At 36.8% G+C, this 22219-nt stretch overlaps 1 protein-coding gene across 1 annotated transcript in view; it reads left to right on the top strand.

The window, feature by feature from the left end:
• MPP5 (membrane palmitoylated protein 5) overlaps positions 1–22219 on the top strand; it is a 29772-nt gene that overhangs the window by 3267 nt on the left and 4286 nt on the right. The window contains exons 3-13 of the mRNA XM_008639541.2: positions 4802–5010; positions 10618–10695; positions 11384–11530; positions 12164–12325; positions 15397–15474; positions 16202–16385; positions 17465–17536; positions 18004–18075; positions 18796–18963; positions 19721–19923; positions 21286–21396. Of these exons, the coding sequence (XP_008637763.1) occupies positions 4802–5010; positions 10618–10695; positions 11384–11530; positions 12164–12325; positions 15397–15474; positions 16202–16385; positions 17465–17536; positions 18004–18075; positions 18796–18963; positions 19721–19923; positions 21286–21396 (1484 nt within the window). The remainder of the gene's footprint in view (positions 1–4801; positions 5011–10617; positions 10696–11383; positions 11531–12163; positions 12326–15396; positions 15475–16201; positions 16386–17464; positions 17537–18003; positions 18076–18795; positions 18964–19720; positions 19924–21285; positions 21397–22219) is intronic.

Below are 22219 nucleotides of genomic sequence, written 5' to 3'. Positions count from 1 at the left end.
AAGAAGACTGCTAGCCGGTCGGGGTGATCCTGCCCCTCTACCCAGCCCTGGTGAGACCTGACCTGGAGTGCTGTGTCCAGTTCTGGGCTCCTCAGGACAAGAGAGACAGGGAGCTCCTGGAGCAGGTCCAGTGAAGGGCAACAAGAGAGCGTCTCTTAAAAGGAAAGACTGTGGGAGCAGGGCCTGTTCAGCCTCAAGAAGAGGAGACAGAGAGGGGATCTCATCAATGCCTGTCAGTATCTGAAGGCAGGGTGTCAAAGGATGGATCCGGGCTCTTCTTGGTGGTGCCAAGCAATAGGACAAGAGGCAGTGGGCAGAAACTGAAGCACAGGAAGTTCCACCTGAACATGAGGAAAAACTTCTTTACTGTGCAGGTGATTGAGCACTGGAATAGATTATCCAGGGAGGCTGTGGAGTCTCCCTCACTGGAGGTACTCAAGAACTGTTTGGATGCAATCCTGTGCCATGTGCTTTAGGATGACCCTGCTTGAGCAGGGAGGTTGGATGAGATGACCCATTGTGGTCCCTTCCAACCTTACCCACTATGTGATTCTGTGATTAAGAGTAGGTTTTGATTATACTCAACTATGATGTTGAATTATTGTAAACATAGGAAAAATAGTTCTAAATAAAATACTGTGGGTTTTTAACCTATATAGTCCCTAAAGAATCTGTATTCACTCACTAGTGTTGTCAAAAACCGAGTTAAAATTTAAATTTAGTGAAGTGCTTCTGCAGTAGCTTGAACTCGTACAAAATTTTCTTCTACTCTTGAGCATGTCCTTTTTCCAGTTTCTGGGTTATCTTTCTAACATTTTTAACACTGCATCTGGTTCTTTCCCTCTTTCCACTTTGACTGTCCAGGTTAGAGTGGTTAGTCATATTCACAAACCTCTGAGATTAGTTAGGAAAACCCCAAATAAACTTGAACAGGTGCTAGTGAATTACAGAGATGTTCAACTATCCTTCTTTGGTATTTTTTAAAATACTGATTTTAATTTTGCTATTGTGTGTATGTGTGTTAATCCATAGAGCTTCTCCTGAAGATACATCTTTTAAGAATATTGACCTATGTGTCTGTATTTTTAATTTGGAAAGTGTTTTGTAAGTGCCAATGTCTAATTTGGCAGATCCTTGCCAAGTCTTTGATGTTTTTATCATCATAAAAGAAAGCAGACTAGATTAAAGAAATTGGAATTTATGTATAAAAATAAAACAGGACACTTAACCAAAAGATTTTTAAAGGGCATGTTTGTCAACAAAGCAGTATATGATTTAGACAGCTGTTTAAAAGGAAATAATGGAAATAATATTCTCTGCACCTAGCTACATGTGCATGTAAGTATTTACTGGCTTTTTCATAGCACTATGCTTCTGTAAAAAACAGACTTTTTCTGTTTGCTACAGTTCATTCAGCTAATTTAGTTAAATGAGTAACTGACATTTCATGGAAGTAAGCCTTTCTCTGAAGTAAGCCCTTTCTGGCTACAGTGATGATTTTTTTTTTTTTTTTTTTAAAGCCACCTATTTTTTGCTTTTATGCCTTGGCCAAAACTTATTTATAAATATGTTATAAATAAACTTTCTGAAATACTGCTTTATCCAAAACTACTTTTCCTAGCCATGTGATTCAAGTTATATTTGAAGCATTAAAGTGCTAGTACCAGCACATAGATTACTCTGCAGAAAAGTTTAGGAATCAAGACATTGGTGCTGACATAAAATAAAGCCTATCTTCTTAAGTTTGCTCTTCTTAACTTTTTGTTTAAGGTGATAAAAACCATCTAGTTTCTTTTCTTCATTTTCTAATATAACATGTTAAGCTGTGACTGCAGGTCCTCCCCTGCAGTTGCATACTTTTGCCCTGGCAGTCTTTTGATTAATGTGTATATCTCACAGCGCTCAGTCACATTCCAGCCATTTCATAGTCTAATGGAAAAAGGCTGCAGCGCTTCTTGTAAAAGACGACTTGACAAAACCCAGTATTTGATTGCTAATTGATCTGCAATTAAAAAATGGACTTGGTCTGCAAAAGAACCCTGACTTTTCTGTGAGTAAATGCAGATGTTGGTCTTACTGAACTTTTTTTTCTTCAAGACAACCCTATTAATCGGATATATCTGGAGATGGAGTCTTTTGTTACCTGATGCTTTTTAAAATTATTGTTACTTTAAAACGACCAAAACCAACAAAAAAAGAAAACCAAACCCTGCACCGAAATGGTATCTGTGACTTAGACTTTAGAAGCAGGAACCTAAAGAGAATTAGGCATGCATAAAGCCAGATTTGTATGTGGTTTTGTGTGTATGGTTTTTTATTAAACAAGTGACTAGGAAATGGAGTGTTACCTTTTGAGGAATATTTCATTTCACTCCTTTCAAATATTATTTCTCTTTTATAATTGTGTTGAGGTGGGTATTTGTTTGCTGTTTCATGGTGGGGGGAAGTCACTTGGTATAAAGCTCTGGCATCTAGCAGATGAAGCCTCAGTGTAGAAGGGAATTGTACAGGGAAGAGAGTACCGTGGTAGTTTGTAAGAAAGGGCAACACAGAAGGAGCTAGCAAAGGGCTGAAAAGAGAATATGTAAAGACATCTAGGAACAGGATGTCTTTTTATAGATACAGAGTAAGATGTCTGTCTTTCTGTATGAATTTATATCTTACATGCAACATGTATTAGAATTGCGTGTGTATATATGTGTATGTATTTGAATTTTCAGATGTGTAAGAGAGAGTTCAGAAACAATGGACTAAAATAAAGCATAGCAAGAGATAAAAGGAGCGAGGTTCTTCTCTAACATCTCACTGCTTTTTGAATCCAGTAACCGTAACAAATAGCAGAACTTTGAGTTGGTATGTTTTTTAACCAGGCAGGTGTCAGTAGGAGCTGTGCAATAACATCTGTTTTACTCACTTTTTTTTTTCTTTGTGCTTGAAAACAGTGCACTTCCTCAGACTTGTGAGAATGAGTTGAAGAGATACTTCACTACTCTACATTCTCCATTAGATGAGAATTTTGCCAGCTGCCAATGTCCTATTTAGCAAATATTCTCACTTGTGGAGTGTTCTTTAGCCTTCTCTCCAAATGGCATTTCTCCCAGTGTGATAAGCAGTATATTCTGTATACAGTTTCCTAGTGAGACATTGGCTACCTTAATTAGTGTTGTGAGCTGTAGCACCAGTGGAATATCCTGCACAGCCAGTATCCAAGCTTTCTGTGCAGCTTTTGTTCTACTGCCCTTTGTTTCTCTGGTGGTTACAGGAAGAAGCCCTTGACCTTTGGTGGGTAGGATGATTTTAGCATGTGTGAAATGGCTTTGGAGGGGTTTTTATTACTTTTTTTTATTGTCCTGCAGACAGTAAAATACAAGAGTAGTAGCCCTGGCTTGTTTGTTTCCTTTTATAATACAGAAGACTAACTTGCAAACTCAGACTTGACAGCTTGTAAATAGGTATGGTTTATCCAAATTTAAAACAATTAAACTTGTTTGAAGTGCTTCATTTATTAGGCTTTATGGTTTTCATGTGCCCATTTATCAACCTTTTTTTTATGTTGTGCGCAAAAATTTTGAGTCTAGGCTTGTGTTCAGTGTACTGATGAGTTTGTGGTTAAAAATACCTACGGGAAACTTCTTGACAGACGTATCCGTCTTAGTGATTGGTATCTACTGTGATTTTTCATGTAAAAAGTGCAACTTAGCTGATGTCCTGATAGTGTTCCTAATATTATTAGCTCATAATGAATCAATGAAGGTTGCTAAAACTTAAAAATTATTCTCAAAGGGATAATTTGGTATCAGTAAAGAAGATTGACCATCAACTGACAGTTTTAAAATTTGGGGGTTTCATTGTTGTTGTTTTTTTTTAAATACCAGGGTTCAAAAGTTCTAGCTTACTTGAATTTATTAAAATATAAGATTGCTGACCAGCTTCTTGTGGCTGAACTGATTTTTTCATACAGTGTGTGAAAACATATACATTCTTTCAGGCTCAATACATGCTTTTTTTTTATTTTTGTCTGCTTCAGAATTTCTTACCTGTGTTTGATTCATATTCCTTGTTTTAGGTGGTTTCTCAAGTACTTAATTTTGAGAAGTGGCCTATTTAGCAGAAATTTGGTTTGGTTTAAAATAATGTAAAAGTCTTTGAGAAGCACTTGTAAAAGCATCAGATCAGTTCTTGAAACTCAGGAATGTGACACATAGTATTCTGCAAACATATGGAAACTGGTTATTAAAATATGTTAAAATATTTTACTGCCCAAGCAGAACTCATATTCTTGTAGGTAAAAGATGTGGACTTCTCTTTGCTGTAGATAACTTTCAAAACTCATAGATGTTTATAGATTATATTTTTTCATCCTTTTTATTTTAATGTGCTAAGACTGAGCATAATTTTATGTTTATAAATTGAGTGTAATTTACTTATCAAACATTCATTCCATAAATAAGCAATATATAGTTGAGATACACAGATACCTACCATATCTGGTAGATGCACACAGAAAGGTGAACCAAGGTGTCAGTGAATATTCAGTGCATCAAGATGAGCTTAGCAGTAAAACCTTACTGCTCTTACTGACTTGGGGACTTTTTTTTTCTTTTTTTTTTTTTTTTTACTCTTTTTATTCAGTTACATTCTGCTACAAAAAAGTTGGAATAATGGATAACTAATAAACTTGCATATATCACTGCTGGTTTAAAAACTGAACAGCAAAAAATTTTTGTATAACTCTAAATATTACTTAATTACCATTCTTGTTAACTTATATCTTATTTGTATTTTGTTATTTCTTACCTAGAAGTTGAAGAACTGTTAAATTCTCTTAAGCATATCCAGCACGTTTTGGTAGACCCTCAGAGTCAAGAGGATATCTCACTCATTTTACAGCTTGTTCAAAATACCGATTTTCAGAATGCATTTAAGATCCACAATGCTGTTACAGTGCATATGAACAAAGCCAGCCCTCCATATCCTCTCAGCTCCAATGCACAAGAACTAGCACAAGAGGTATGTACAGTATGCATCCCTGGGATATACATGAAACCTGTAATCATAGCTACTGTTGAAATATGTACTTGTCAAGCTTGTCGGAGTGACTGAATGTTGAATATGAAAGGGTTATAATAGTCACTGATTGGAAATCTGGAAAAACTGGATATAGCAAACAGTAACCAGAAAAATATTTTGGGGGTAGGAACTCCCTCTTCAGCATGGATAGATATGTAACAGAGAAGGTACTGTGTTTAAACATAGGAAAAGGGAGTGGTTGTGACAATCTAACTCGGTTTCCGTTGGTATTCTTTATTTCAAGTATTCAGGAATTGAGTTACAGTTCTCTCTTTTTGTGACTTTCCACTGAGTTGAACCAGGGTTCTTAGATTGGGAGGCATCTCTGAAAATACAAACATACTGGAAACAAGCATTTTGCTTTAAACTGAGCAACAGATCCCTTAATACTTAATTTAAATGTTTTAATTACTGCTGTGATTAAACTTCTTTTTGTCTGACAGATGACAGCTCTTTTATAAGATCTGATACATTTTTCAGAAATTGTTAAAATATTTTGAGGGGTCTCTCAGTAACATTTGTCACAATTTTCCTTGGCCTGGTACGAGTATGTAGTGAAGTGTGGCTACATCTTAGACCAATCTATGTTTGTTAGCTTTGACTTAGGTAGCTTGAATACCAACATCAGTGCGAGCCTAGCACTGTAGTGTTCAGCAAAGCCAGATCCAGAGGCTGAGTAAAGGCACCCAGCAAACCAAACTGGCTCAGGTATATGGGTTGGAGTATTCCAGTATGGCAGCAGGTGGTGGGTGTTGGTGGGGTTTTTGGGTTGGTTGGTTCATTTGGTTTAGTATCTGGTTTTCTTTCTCCCAGAAGCATTTTTTTTTCAACAGCTTTTTCCACTCTCCTTTCTTTTACTGACTTTAACCTTGTAAGCCAGCAGCATTGTAGAAAGCGTGAAGTTCTTTTGCAGAAGAAATTACTGACTCTTGAGGGACATCATTTAAACACTGTCTAAAGGTGCAGGTGCTGATTAAACTTCAGCTTAGGATTTTCCTGTTTAGGTTTGTCGGTAAGACTGTGCCAAAAGCAGGTTGGAAGTACTTAAGAATATTTTGTGAATCTGTGAAAACTTTTAATCCACCCACTGTAATCATATGTTTGCAGTACATGTAGGCTTCCTTCTAGCTTGCTTATTCATCAGTCTGTAGCCTGCTTCCAAATCCTTGCTAGGTTTCTTCCGTGTCTGTGAGTCTGAAGGACCCTTTTCATTTACCTTCTGTTGGTAAACCAGTCCCTCAAACATCCACTTCATATAGGCCTAGTTTAGGATTTCATTCAGATACAAGCCAGAATCTTTGAACCTCTTTTTATAATACAGGGTATTACAGATGTAACCCTTAAGAAAGCTGCTTCTTTCCCTTCATGAATATGGTGACCTTTTATTTGCTACTTAATAGAAATAGAAATAATAGAAATTTCCAATAAGAAAATATGCTTAGGAAAACTCTAGGTCTATTTCCACACTTTCACATTTCTCCCCATTTTTTGCTGCCCCTTACCTTCCCAACATGTTCTTCTCTTTTTTTCAGGTGATTTGGTAAATCCTAAAATCAGAAGGTGGTGCAAAGCCAGTTTTCTGTCTCTTACCAGTCCATGAAGAAGGTTAAACAAAAAGAAAAGATGTCATTAATCCAGAATTTTTAAACCAACACAATTTGATCATTATCCATGAGACTATTACATGAAAGACAAACATATCACTGCACTCATTTTGACTCTCCCATCCCCAGCCTTGAAATTCCTGAAAACTCAATATATTGCAAATGTCTGTTCCCATTTTCAGATGTAATCTAGTTTCTCAGTGATTCAGCTTCTTGTGTACTTAAGTGACTTGTATTTTGCAATATGTTAAATAACATCCTGACATGATAGAGCTGGAAATTCAGGACATATATTTCTGTGTCTGATAGAAGCATCTCGAGAGGATACCTTGAGGCCTCCATTCACATCACTCTCTACTTCCTTGTCTTGCCTGAATAGAAGATCTTATGCTTGGTTTTCAGATCTTTTATTCATTTTGGAAAGGTTTCTGTATTTGTTATGGTAGCAGTATGGGAGGAAATTAATTCTGCTTTAGAAAAGTTGGTCATGTTTTTGTTTTGGTTTTTAGGGTTTGTTGTTGGTGTGGGGTATTTTTTAATCTTGACAACGTGTTTATCTTGCATGCCCAAGTTTTTTCTTGTACTCTCATTTTTGGTTGTCTTTTGCTTTTTCTGCCTCTAAGCATAGGCATGGGAAACTCCCCCAAAAAGCAGCTCATTTACTTGCTTCAGGGTGTTTTTGAAAAGACACTTACAAAAGCCTGGATTTAAGATACTGATAGCATCTCGATGATAAAAGCCAGAAGACATCACAAGAAAGAAAAATAGCAGACACATGCATAACATTAATTTTAAATAGCAGGTAGTGCTGGTGTGCGTATTTCAGTGCACAGGTCATGAGCAACAGTGTGTAACTCTGAAACTATTTGGAGTGTGTGCCCCAGTTTAAAGCTACAGACGTGTTTTGTTTGAGGCTTTATACTGTGGAAGAGAACATCTCTAACAGGAAAAGGCATTTTACAACACAACTTCACAATGCAACATGAAACAGTCTCCCTTTTAAAGAAGTAATAACTAATATTATTTCGTTTTTTAAAATTTTCCAGTCCTCTTTAGGAAATTCTTAAAATCGGTTGTGTACATGTACAGTTAACTTTTCCCATTAATTCTGATAACCAGACACTTAACAACTGAAGATTTTTCTTTTCTTTTTAAGAAACTTCAATTGAATTAAAAAGGTGGAACGAAGCACTTGAGCTTAAGGAATTTGAGAAAGCTTATCTTCATGTAATGGGGTGTACTCCAAGTCTCAAATAAAAATAGCCAGTAAACATCAAGTGTAATTAAATTGATTTTAAATCCATTTTAACTTGACCAAGATGAGGGCAAGGATTATGGCAACGTGGTCTGAATCTTGACCTTGTAAGAATATTGGATGCAGCATTCAAGACAATTTATAACTTGGCCTCTAACAGCACATACCAAATACCTCAAAGACGTTCTTGCTATTAAATATATTTAATAGGCTCAATTTATATAATTATGTTCCTAAATGTTTTGGACTTGCTACTGTTTGCTTCTGCAAAATCAGACAAATAAACCTGTTCAGTACTGTTGAGGGGATGCACTGGAAGTTCATAACTTCTGGTCTAAGTGCACTAGAATGTGTATGTATGTTCAGTCTGACAGTCCTGCTCACCTGCCAGTAACCAACAACAGAATTCTGTAGGTGCAGTTAATTTCTGAATGTTTAATATCACTCCGGCACATGCCTCTATCATACATGCCTACAAATTGTGGTGTGTGGAATGAAACCAAATTGATAGCTTCTGGGGGGGTTCTTGAGCTAAAGTTAGCATGATTAACAATAAAAACTAGTCTGGAGAGTTAAGAAAATACAGTTATTGCCACGCTCTCAGTGTGGATTGCGTATTCTATATGTAGTGTGTCACTTCTGGAATGACAGGCTTCTTCAAATTTCTTAGTCTGAAAAAGCTGTGGGATTCATTACCATGAGTTACAAAGGACTGTAACATGCAGCACTACTGATGTAATAAGTGGTGTATAGGGCAGCCTGAAGCTTTCCTAGAGCTTCATTAAATAAACAAATGAGAGATGTATCTTTTTTCTTAAAGAGGGGGGGATTTTAAATTTTGAATAATCAAATTATTCAAAGCAGAAATTCAAGTTAAATAAAGGATGTTTACTGCACACAGAATAACTGGTTGAACCAGATTGCTTTCTTTTCCAACTGCAAATCCCCAACCTCTGACCTTGTATTCAGATGGTTGTGTTCCTTGCAAGACTTCCAAGTTGCTTTCTGAGTAGGTTTTCCTGTAAAAAGATCATAAAGATTTGATAAATAAGGCTTTAAGGCTTCTCATTGCTTCTTCAAGAAGGGAATTTGGGGTCCCTTGAAAGTTAGAACTTAAATAAACCTCTATGAGAAAGTCTTTTGTATAAAAGAATCTTTTCTTTGAAAATAGAGGAAAACTTGTCAGTGAAATACGTCTTTTGCTGTGTTCTGTTTGCTGTGTGACATCCTAAAATTGAGTTTAAGCCAGGTGTAATAGCTTTCTGTCTAATTCAGAGATATGACTGAAGTCAGGACTTTGTGAAGCTGAACTATTTCTGTTCTCTATGATTTTGAAAAAACCAGTTAAAAAAATTATTTAAATCTGGCTTCTTTGACCATTTTAAGCTATACTATATTTGCTCACCATGAGGCGTGTTCTAGGGATGTCAGAAGGAAGGCTTTTGGAGGTTGTGCCAGGTTTATTGCAAAGTGCAGGAATGTGTTCCGTGTGACACTTTGTTTGGCAACATGAGGATCTTGCTCCATGGAAACAGCTCATTTTGTGGCTTGTCCTAGAATTTCAAATTATCTCGGCTTGGAAGTTTTCAGTGCTGTTATCTGGTAGCATCCAAGATAGTTGTTAGTGTTTCTGTAGAAAATTGCTCCTAGTATAGAGGCTTTTCAGATCTTCAGATACTGTTAGATCATACAAAAAGGTGAATTATTTTTTCTTTGAAACTTTTGGTCTCTTGATTCTCTGATGTCAAATTACCTCATCTGTAAGAGTCAAAAGCTCTTGAAAAAAATGTTTTCTATTTCTCTGAAAGCTGCTGCTACGATTTGTATAATCTACTCTTGATGTCTTTGGATTCATTTGTGCTGTTGGACTTGTGTGCTTTTGGTCAGATTAGGCCAGAGGATAATGGCTTTGGAAAGTATCTTCAGCCTCACCTTTATGTGAGAGGACTTCCCTGCTCTTGGCTCTCTGTATGAGCATACCAGTATTTGCAAGAGATGATGGCAAGGCTTGTTTGGTAACTATACGAGAAGGAAAACCTATTTTGGCAACTGAAGCTGCTTGAGTAAAAACTAGGCTTGTGTTAGTGTGGATTATTTTGGAACCAGCCAGAGAAACCAGGTTTTCAGGGAGGGGCGTTTTGGAGACAGGAGCTCTAGGATGCATTTCAAAAGCTGTCTCAGAATCTTTGGCCTCGCTGTTGGTGGAAATAGTTTCCGTAATAAGAATATGATAATCTGCTTTTAAGGAAGAGGAAGGCTAGTCACGTTAATAAGAAGTTACTCTAGTTCAAAAGCCCACCATATTCTCATAATACACTTCATTGTGACTGATTTCACTGACATGCAATCACTAACTTTCTAGAGTTCAAGTTTTTTTGTATGCGTTTTGTGATATCTGAGCTCGTTGCCAATCTCTGGTATTGACAAATCTGTGTAAGGTATTGGATACCAACTTAAATTTGGTAGATTATTACTGAGGCAAGATGTGCTGGGGTTAGTCCTGTGGTCTCGTGTGTTTTCCTAATGTGCCCCTGACTAATCAATCAGCAATAGTGCAACAACTACATGGATATACTTTACTTTCAGTAAAATGAATAATTGCAAGTAGGGGGTTGTGCTTGAGTAGGAGAGGGAGGATTGATAAATCACTGGCTAGATAAAGAGTTTTACTGCTTGATTTCTTTTTAGGTACAGAGTGTTTTGAAACCCAGCCACCACAAGGATGGACAGGAGCTTAATGCTTTGCTGAGTGCCCCTCACATGCAGGTAAAATGAAACTTCTAATCTAATGGATCTATTTCTTGATGCTGTTTTCAGCGTAACTTGCTTTTTGCCTTGGGCTGACTGGGCAAGGATGAATTTTATTCCTCAACCCTCATTTTCCTAGGATAAGGAATTTGCAATTTCCAGAAACTAATGGAACTTTTTAATGAAGTGTAGTGTGTGGTTGTATTCAGCCTTTGCTATGGTCTATATGTATTACAGGGTAATTTGCACAGAAACAATGTAGCAGTAGGTCAGTGGGAACAGGGCAACACATGAGCTGCTTTGCTTACCTGTTTTTACCTTTGCAATTGTTTCCTGCTTACCATAGGGTGCATGAAGGAAATTTTGTTCTGGGGTGGTGATGTAAAAGTAGTTTTCACTGCAAAACTTATTCTGAGTCTGCAGATACGTACATAGTAAACCAGTGTCTGGGTTTTTAGTACAGATAAGATAGAAGTACAGTTACAGTTGTGTTCAAAATTGCTTTTTTATTATTTTCCAGTCTGAAAGTTTTGAAAAAGAGTAGGTGCTACGTAGCTGTGATAAATAATTTTTTTTATTGCTTGAGTCAGTTCGCAGTGTTCTATGACCTGCAGAGACTGTTGAAATTGCAGAATATCATCTACTGGTTTGTATGCGTATCGAGTGTGATGTTTTCTGTAACTGAGCTGATTTTGTTTAACACTAGGCACTTCTACTGGCTCATGATAAGGTTGCAGAACAAGAAATGCAACCAGAGCCTATGACAGATGAAAAGATTTATGAGAATGTTGGCGTGTATGCAGGGGAGACGGTTAAAATAGTTCGCATTGAGAAAGCTCGGGATATTCCGCTGGTAAGTACTGGTGCTTACTCAGTTATATGTAAAGGAAGTAAGGCTTTTTGCCCTTTCCAGATTGCTATGAAACATTTGGAATTCAAATGCAAAGGTAATGTTTAACTTGTAAACACTCTCCCTCCCTCCAAAATGGGAAGCAGTCATAGACAGTAAACTTGTGTTAAACTTGAATTGGGCAGTAGCCATACCACCACGTAAAATCCGTACAACTTCTGTCAGCTTGGGTTTTGACAGATCTTCTTGGCAAGAGTCACTATCCCAAGACTGCTGCAAGGGAGCTTAAATAAGTCTTGTGTCAATGAGGTGTTGGTTTTTTTAGTTGTCTGGTTTCTGGTTTTGGGGTTTGTTTAGCAGTTATCTGCTATTTGCATCTTTCAAATAAAAGTTTCCTTAGGACTGTGTTTCTAAAAAAATAATCTTATGGTGTGGAGCCATTAAATTCTTCACTCTTTAATGTAGGTTGAAGGAGTTAAACAGTGGGTTTTTTGAACTGGAGCATTGTGTGTATGCATCCAGGCTGTTACTTGCATTCTCTTTCAGCATGGTTTTTCCATTGGCTTGGAATATATACAATAGATGGCTTTGAGTTTCATATATGTAATAAATTCAGAATGTGTTGCTACTACACAGGGTGCTACTGTTCGCAATGAAATGGATTCTGTTATCATCAGTCGAATAGTCAAAGGAGGTGCTGCAGAGAAGAGTGGGCTGTTACACGAAGGGGATGAAGTTCTGGAGATCAATGGCATTGAGATCCGTGGAAAAGATGTTAATGAAGTTTTTGACTTGCTGGTGAGTTGGAACACTTCTTGTTTGCTCTGCAATAAATACTCATTTCATAAGTCTGAAGCCTGTTGACTCTGCTTGCCATTTTACTCACATTTAGTTTCAAAACTATTTCCATTCTGGTAGCTGGTGTTCATATGTGGAGGGCATTTCAAGTTTTCTTTCTGATGCATAGGAGTATACTGACAAGTATGATGGAAGTTATTGCAAAAAGGAAGGCTACAAATGTGGAAGTATCAAGCTGTTATCTTTAGACTTACTTCTGATGATTTCTAAGAAAAACTTTGTTTAGCTCTGAAAAGCCATAATTTGTCATCTTTGTCTCTGGTTCAGTCCATAATTAATAGATGTGTGGCTGGTTTGGAGGTAGTTTTCTTCATAGCAGCTTATATGGTGCTGTGTTTTAGGCTGGGTTTAGACTGAAATAGTGTTGATAATGCACCAGTGTTTTAGCTGTTGCTGAACAGCACTTGCCCAGTGTCAAGGCCGCCTCTGTTTCTCACTCTGTCCCTGCCTGCAAATAGGCTGGGGTGAGCAAGAGGCTGGGAGGGAACACAGCTGGGACAGCTGACCCAAACTGCCCGCAGTGGTGTGTCTTGCCAAGTAACATCAGGCTGAGCAGTAAAATCTGGGTGGTGAGTGATTTCTTTACATCACTTGTTGGGTTGGGCTTTTTTCCACTTTACTTATTAGACTGTCTTTACCTTGACCCATGAAATTTTTTCCTTGCATTTGATCTTCCAATTCTCTGCCTCATCCTGCTGGGGGAGAAGAGTGCATTAGGAGCTGGTCAGTGCCTAAGTTACTGCCCAGACTTAACCCACCACAAATTGTATCACAGGGGACCTTTACGTGACTAGACTTGTTACTCCTTCCCTCCTGATAAAGGCCCTATTGTCCAGCAGTTTACTTGCATAGATGTTTTCTTGTTTATTACACCATTCATGACAAAATTATACTTTAGTTTAAAAGCAGCTAGGCAAGAAATCCATCAGAAATTAGTAAATGCAGAGGCACTCACTTTCAAAAAGGCCCTGTGAGACAGAATGTCGGAAGCTGGCAGTTACAATCAGTATTTTGTCTTGCCCAATTGCACTTCTTTCATGCTTTTCCCTGGTACCTGCTTTGGATCAGTGTCCAAGACATCTGGAACCCTACTCTGAATCTTTGATCCAATTGCAGCAGGCAAGACCATTCTGTCAAAGTGAAAACAGATGAAAATGACATTGTTTTGGATGTCAATTTATAACTTTGGCAAAAACATTGTAAATTTCAACTAGGACTTATGTAGTAGGGATTTGGGAGGGGGGAAAAAAGGATGAGAAACGTATTTAGTAAATCTTTAAATTATTTAGTAGATTTATGCTCTAGAGATGAAGCAGAATCAGGACAATGACTTAGGTTTAGCTGTAGGAAAATTTGCATCTTCAGTTGGACTTTTTTACTGAAATTTGCTGATAAAATTTTTCATTTATCTCATACAGTGAGATCAAGTTGAAGGAAGTAGAGGCAGAAATGTGTGAGGTTTAGGGGTTTTTGTTTTACTGTTTTTAGACCGGTTAGAAAGATGCTTACAACTCTCTGAAAAGCCTTGAGTTTCCTTGGGTTTTTTGAATCAGAACTATCTGAGATTCATCATGTTTTGTAATTGTCTCCATTTCCATCTGTATTTTTTTTAAAGCCATATTTAATTAAGTCCTATGCTTCTGAAAAAAGTGTTTTGTAGGTGATTAACAGGTAGTTCAAGTCTGGCAGTTTAGTTCTCTGCAGAGAGCTTATTCTGCTCCTGAGCAGCACCTGCAACATAGGGTTAAAAAACAAAAGATGTAAAGCCACAATACATTAGCATAAGAGAAAATCACTTGCTGAAGGTTAAAAACAAAATAAACACAACCTTGTGGATTTTTAAAATATATTTTTAATACAACTAATTTAAAATAATGCTTTTAATTCTTTATTAAGAAATATTTATTTATAATTTATTTATTATTTACTACTTATTATTTTTTAGTAAGTTGTCATTTGTATTTTGTAATGTGGAAATGAAGTTCTAAAGTGCTTCAGACGCCCCAAAACACTTCAAACAAGCACAGGAGAAGGAAATGTCTTCCCTCCTTAATTTGGCCTCACTACTTGCTACTCTAGTGATAATAAACTACACGTGACTTTTAGACTAGACTGTTCACATGATCACTGGGAGATTACAGACATTCCTCTTGGAACTATGCATGCTGACTGAAAATTATGGATTTTCCTCTCTTGCAGCCTCATCTTGTTATGTTCAAGTTACATTTACTTTATTTAAGCCGTAGTTCTGTATTTTTTGAGATACATGCATTTTCTTGTTTTATACAGGATAAATTGTTGTGCTATGCTTCATAGAATGGTGTATAGGAAGTGAAACATCTGTAAACCTTGTCACAGGTTGTCACTTGCACTTTATTGAGATATTTTTTATGTGTGCAAACACATTCTGCACGTGAAAGTATGTAAACAAAACAAGACATTTATTATATTCTACTTTCTTGGCAAGGGTGACTACAGTATTGGTATTGAACACTTTACATATGCAAGATTTGAGTATGTTAGCTAAATTTTTAAATAGTGTTTTGTATTCTTTACTAATGTTAACAGCATAAAATCGTAGTAGAAATGTTTGGCTTTGAAAACACTGTTCCATTTAAATGATTCTAGAAAAATTACATTTTTTAATATATTTTTTCATCCCAGCGTAGACCCACTTGTTGGTATTTATGAACAGAATAAGAGAATATTATTATCCATTTCTCCTAAGTCTCTGCTTGACAGAATGGCAGCTGCTCCATTTCAAGTAGAAATAGTTTATATTCAGAAAAGATAAGCTTTTAAAATCTGAGTATCAACATTTAGCTTTCTAGTCTGACTGAATCACTGCATCTGTATCTGTACTATTTTAAACTAGCTAAGGGGTAGATGATGCACTGTTAGGAACAACTTTTAATGGGAATTTTCAAAGCATTTTCTAAAATATTTATTAAAATTCTTAACCTTAAGCCTTATTTTGATACTGTATATGAAGAGTCTATTTTTCCTCTCAGGCTGACATGCATGGTACCCTGACCTTCGTATTGATTCCCAGTCAGCAGAGCAAGCCACCTCCTGCAAAGGAGACAGTTGTAAGTAGCTCTACAGGTGTTCTCGTGCTTGGTGATACATACCTTGTTTTACCAGTAGTGTTTAAAAAGTTCTCCTGCAGGTCCTTTATGTTGTGGAACAAACCCAAAACTTAGCCATTTAAATTGATTTTAATTGGTACCAGACTAACACCTGAATTAACTGTTGAAAATTATTAATGATCTTAAACTGAAACTCTTAGTACGATTTTAACTCAGTTTCTGAAAAACATTGTAAAAGTAGAACTTCCTGTGGTTCTGAGCTTCTTATTCTGAATTTCTATATTTTGTGTGTGTGTATGTGCGTGTATATATATGTGTGTGTATGTATTAAAAAAACTTGGATTGTGGACACTTGCAAATATGCTTTGGGAGGAAAAGGTAGCTTTAAGAGTTTGAAGAAAGAATACCCAGACATTAATGATTGGTGACAAAATACTTTACAAGTCAAATGTCACTTAAAGCCCAGCAAATGGGTTTCAGTTTGTGTGTTTATTAGGTACTTTAGCCAATCAGAATACCTCTGATAATTTTTGAATGCAGACAACTTAAATCAGTAGCTGGGGGAGGGGATTGCATGTTAAATTCAAGCCTAGATAAAGTTTCCATTTTATAGAAGCTTAGAGTTTTTATATATCCTTGCTCCAATGCAATCACAGGAAGACAAGGTTTAATTCTTCAGAAGTCACTTCAAAGTTTATCTTCTGGTTTTACATTTGATCTCCTACAGATACATGTGAAAGCGCATTTTGACTACGATCCCTCTGATGACCCTTATGTCCCCTGCCGAGAGTTAGGCCTGTCTTTTCAAAAGGGAGACATACTCCATGTGATTAGTCAGGAAGATCCAAACTGGTGGCAGGCTTACAGAGATGGAGATGAAGATAATCAGCCATTGGCAGGCCTTATCCCTGGTAAGTAAAGCTCTAGAAAAAGCTTGACAGTCAGTCAAGTTAGTTATCATAGCCACAGGAGCAATACTCAGGTTTTCAAAGACTTGTGCATCCTTAAATATCCATTGCCTTAAATAGATCTGTGTCTTTGAACCATTTGCAACAGAGCCTACTGTTGGGCATTGCAATGTATGGAGTTACAATGCAGAGTAAATGCAGAGTAAAGCTACTGCTTTCACTGCAACTTTCAGGAGCTACTCTCCTCTTCCTTTATTCCTGCACCATGGGGACTCTGCGGATTCAGAGTTCCCTCTGCCGGCTGCAGCAGAGATGTGGGACTGCAGCCTGCTTGTTCTCTGGTGGTGGGCACGGCTCTGAGGTTTCTTACCTTTTCCAAATAAACTACTTGATACAGTGCCTTTTTCGTGGTCACTTTTCAGCATGTTTTCACTTAGCAAAGGGCTTCAGTTACTTGTGACAGTCAGACTTCTTTTCTCACTGTTGGGGGCCTTTGGGTAAAAGAGTTTTCATACACTGAAGACTGTTGATAATTTTTGCATTGCAATATGTATTGCAGCCTAGTTCATTAAAGATCTGCTGTTCTGTTAAACACAGTGAACAAAAGACTTCAAATTCCACAGAATATCACACTGTAACTTTGTGATGCTTGAGTAAGTTGAGAGAAACACTGATTTAAATATAGGCTAATCTATTTTAAGCTGAAGTTCAAAAGATTTAATATAAATAGAACACATTTGACATACAAAAGTAATTAGAAAACCACATCATCAGAGTGGGGAAATGTAGTCTTCCCTGTAGTTTCACTTCTCCAGGCAAAACTGTCTAGTATAATACAAATGGTCTGCAAGTCTCTCTTGATTAATGTATTTTTTGAAGTAATAAACCAGTTTTGCAGCAGTTTTAGTTTCTCTTTTACATTTTTAATTTCTCTTTTAAATTTTCTTTCGTATATTATATTCTATTAGAACCTTCAGAGATGTAAAAGCTTAGGAAAAAGTCAAATGAGTAAGTCATTACAAAAAAGCATGGAAATGGTTTCTAAATGTTAATGACTCTTGTGCTTTTTTTAATGCATCAAGGAAAAAGTTTTCAGCAACAAAGAGAAGCAATGAAGCAAACCATAGAAGAAGACAAGGAGCCTGAAAAATCAGGTGGGATATATGCTTGCTTTCCAAGTAAAAAAAAATCTCTTATAGCGGTGTTAATTAGTGTTATATGGAACCTTGTCATGGTGGAGTTTTAGAAAATTCATGTGGTGTGGTTTTTTTTTTTTGTAATACAAGTGGGATGATTCTTTGAAATTCTTCATGTAAATACAAGCCTGAATTTAACACTTTATTGTGCAAAGTACATGGGTTTTTCACAACTGTGTGATGTAATTAGGGTGATGTAGAGAATTTGGAAAGCCCCCTTTTTCGTAAAGAATTTTATCTGCCACGGCTTGGTTGAAGTCCTTGACATGTGCTTAACACACCAAAGCATTGTAATCAACAAAAGGATATTATACCTTTTGAAAACTGCAGAATAAATTCTCCACTTTAAAGATCCAACAAGAGGGTGGAACAGGAAGATTTTTGTTGTATGGGTGTTTGATTGTCATAATTTTTATTTTGGTTAGGAAAACTCTGGTGCGCGAAGAAAAACAAAAAGAAACGGAAAAAGGTTTTATACAATGCAAATAAAAATGATGGTAAGGAATAACTTTTGCACAATTTGTATAATTATAAACAACTATAAAATAATCTGCAAATAGCCTTGTGAAAAGAATGCTGAAATTCAGGATACAATGTTAGAAATACTAGCAGTAAAAGTTCTGTGTGAGAGCAATACTATGTTGTGTTGTAGCATTTAGTGAAAGATGTAGAAGAAGTGAAAGGATTTGTAGGGTCATTTGGTGTCTTTATTAAAGACCAGATGATAAGGGAAAAAACCAGATAGTATTTAGGCATAGAAGCACTCACAATTTTACAATGATGAACCAGTTTATTATGGCTTTTTAATATCATCTCACTCTGCATAGTTAAATTTCATAAATGGAAATTTTCTTCATTTTAAGGCTATTTATACTACGTTTTCACAAAAGTACTTTGGGATTGGGATGATGGTTGCTGCCGTTTGGTATGAAGTGTTACTCTTGTATTAAAAACTTACTTTTCGGCAAAGAAGTTGTTTCTTGTGTTTATGCTACTAGTTATATGATGACTAGTAAGTGGAAATATTTTTTTTTCCCAAGAAAAGGGAAAAAAATTCTCATCTTACTGGGCACGTGATGATCTTTGGGCTTCTGTTGCTTTGGTGACTCAGATGCTGGGCAGAGTCAGGAACTGCCTGAAACCTGATACTGCATGACAGGCAATACATGGAACTGGCAGTAGAGTTTGTTGTGACTGTTTTATTGTTCTCTCTCAAGATTATGACAATGAGGAAATTTTGACCTACGAGGAAATGTCACTGTACCATCAGCCAGCAAATAGGAAACGTCCCATAGTTCTGATTGGCCCCCAGAACTGCGGCCAGAATGAGCTGCGGCAGAGACTGATGAATAATGAAGTGGATCGCTTTGCCTCCGCAGTGCCTCGTAAGTGTGGCAGGCAGATAAGATTCCTCATTCTAAACCTTGGCTGCAGACAAATCCTGTTGTGTTGGAAATAGTAATTAGGAGCTTGGGGGTTTGGGGCAGGATATATTGAGCTCTTGAAAAAAAAGGACAAATAAAATGATCTCGTGTGTGGCAAAAAATAGCTTTGAGAAGTTAATGCAAATCCAGTGTTACACACACAGTGTTCTAGAGGCATTATAAGACATGCATTTATATCAGTTTGAATAAAATTGGAATGAGTTACAGAAGTTCAAAAAAGAAACTGGTGTATTGGGCAAAAAATTTTTAACCAAATGCCCTGCATAAATTTAAATTTAGATGGCTTTAGTGCCCTTCCAAACCACTTATATTTCAGTGAATATTGTATTTTTAATGTCTGATGTACCCTAGATTATGTTTACAGACAACTTAGCAATATGCATTTGTTGAAAAACTTATAGCTGTTTTCACATTCAGAACACAACTGCACAGTTAAAACTATTCCTTTCATAATTTACTAATTTACTAATTTTCCTCTAGATAATGTAAAATAGACTTCTAAATGAAATTTGAATTAATCTGACCAGGGACATTTATTGTAGAAAATAAAATACACGGATTTCTTTTTCCTATGTTGGGTTGGAGGGGGTGGATTTTGCATTATTAGCAATATGCCTGCTAAGAGAAATACTCTTTCTTTTCTTCCATTCTACACGTGTATCACTGTCTCGATTTAATTTTTGTCTCTTGTTTGTAGATACTACTCGGAGTAGGCGAGAGACTGAAACAGCTGGCAGGGATTACCATTTCATCTCCCGACAGGCATTTGAGAGTGACATAGCTGCAGGGAAGTTCATTGAATACGGAGAGTTTGAGAAGAACCTCTATGGGACGAGCATAGACTCTGTGCGGCAAGTCATCAACTCGGGCAAGATATGCCTTTTGAATCTCCACACCCAGGTATGGCAAAGCTCCTGCCTGTCATGTTTTAATTGTAGAAGCTACTGTGAGTATCTATAGAGCTCTATCTGGTTTATAAAATGAGTGTGTTTTCAAGATCCATATTCATGTTTATGCCAAGTTTTCTTTCAGTGATGCTCAGCTGACTCTGTCCAGTTCCTTGTTTGCAAATGTGCGCATCTTTATCTGTGCTGCAGGTGATGGGGCCTTAGTTTTCATCAGCTTTTAAGTATCTGGAAACCATGTAAATTTAAAAATTAATTAAAATAAGATTTTTGTCTCTCCATCTTCCAATTACTCCATGATCTCTGGGGTTTTTGAAAATGGAGAGGAAATTTTTTGCGATTATACTTGGAAATTGCATTTCAGGAATGTTTTTGCAGTTTCCAGATACAGTTCAGGACTGAAGTAAATCACATCAACAGTATTGAAAAACTGTTGAGCTGTGAACTTTTGGTTATGAAGAGGAAAACTATGCTTGCATACCTCAGTTTGGAAATTTAGTCAAACATGGTAAGAGGCAGAGAATGCAGCCTGTTTTCTGATACATGTATGTATGAGGTCTGCTGCTGTTGTAGATGCTGCAAAAGAAACCCTAAAACTCAGCCACATCAGTAAAATCTGGTAGTATTGAAGATTAGTCATCAATTAGTCATCAAAAGTAGGGACCATGTGATACTATACTAGCATAGCTCATGGGTATTGCAAAGCATGTCATGAGATGAAAATTCGTAACTCTTTAAAAACGTATCTAACTCTGTGGCTATAAAAATTTTTCTCAGAGACAAGTTGCTTGTCCCAAGATAGAGAGAGGGAGCCTTTTGGAAAAATCAAACAACAGTTTGATGCCCTTCATTTCCTGTCTCTCAATATTAATGTAACCTGACAAAACAATATGCTACACATACAGTAATAGTGCGTCTGATACCTTGTACTTACCTTCAAAACCGAAAAGGCTAAACTGTAGTTTTTCAAGTAAACGGTACTATTTAAAGACTCCTGTCTTTGTTCAAAGCTGATACCTTTCCTTAGCATTGCAAGACACTCACTTCAGTGTACCTGACCTTTTTATTGCTTTTGGATACCAAAAGATCTGTTTCTTCAGTTTACTTATGAAGAATATTCTTGAACAAAAATAACTATTTCAGTTTCATGAAGCTGAAAAATGTTGGAATATAAATTTCATAGGAAATGGTGTCTGAACTCTGAATACTGTTACGGTGAATTATATTGTTGTTAATATATTGTACAGTTGTTGTGTTTGAAGACTATATTATCAATTACAGCATGTGAATAATGCATCACCAAATGTCCTTTTCCTGGGTGGAATTGTTAAATATTTAATAAATCCTATTTTTGCAGTCACTGAAAACACTACGTAACTCTGACTTGAAGCCATATATTATATTTGTTGCACCACCTTCACAAGAGAGACTACGTGCTTTATTGGCCAAAGAAGGGAAAAACCCAAAGGTAAGGTGTCTTACACTTCTTCTGAAACCATGCTGGGTTTGGTGAACAAATGCACGTGCTCTTTCTTTGGAATTGGGACACGGTACTGGCAATTACCATTGCAGTGAACCAGTGTAGCTGTGCTCCAGGTTGGTAGGCAGACCATGCTAAGGGAGGGGTTCATTCAGGAGGCTTTTGCCTTAAGGGGATGTGAGAGGTATTAGACAAGGGAATGCCTTGCTAATTCAGTAATCTTGGGGCACAGTGTTTTTGCATTGGGGTCCCTGCATTTGGGTACTCAAACATGACCTTTTATTTCAAAACTGTGGAAAATGAAGTTTTGTCCGCAAGTAAACCTGGGAGTAATTCTATGGAGCAAAGGATTACTGGTTTTCATTTGAGAACTTACCTGCCCTTAGAAAAGCATTTACTTGAAAATCCAAAACTCTTCAGATAAAATTATTTTAATGCTTGATCCTGTGGGTTCACTTTTCATTTTTAAACAGAGTCAATGGCCAAGATCTGAGCTTATGCAGTTCAGATTTAGTTACTCAGAAGTCAGTTCTGCAGAATGCACTTTAAAGCCAAAGATTAAACCAGGACATCTGAAAGTTCAGAAAAGTTCCTGATCAGGCTATGATATACCAAGTGCTTATTGCTCAGGCAATGGAATAGGTTTATCATCAGGTTTTTAACAAAAATCTCCCCCGATGGGTGGGAGCCCTTTGCCACCACAGTATCTTCCAAGTGCTAATCGAGCATAATGCAGGTCATCCTGAGGAAAAACAATCTTCCCAGTGTAACTCAAAGTTATTCCTGGCACGGCTGTTGTCAGGAAACATAA

The sequence above is a fragment of the Corvus brachyrhynchos genome, unplaced genomic scaffold (genome assembly GCF_000691975.1).
Source record: "Corvus brachyrhynchos isolate BGI_N302 unplaced genomic scaffold, ASM69197v1 scaffold115, whole genome shotgun sequence".
Classification (NCBI taxonomy): domain Eukaryota; kingdom Metazoa; phylum Chordata; class Aves; order Passeriformes; family Corvidae; genus Corvus; species Corvus brachyrhynchos.
The sequence above is the reverse complement of the archived record's forward strand: the minus strand, read 5'-3'. Positions and strand labels throughout refer to the sequence as shown.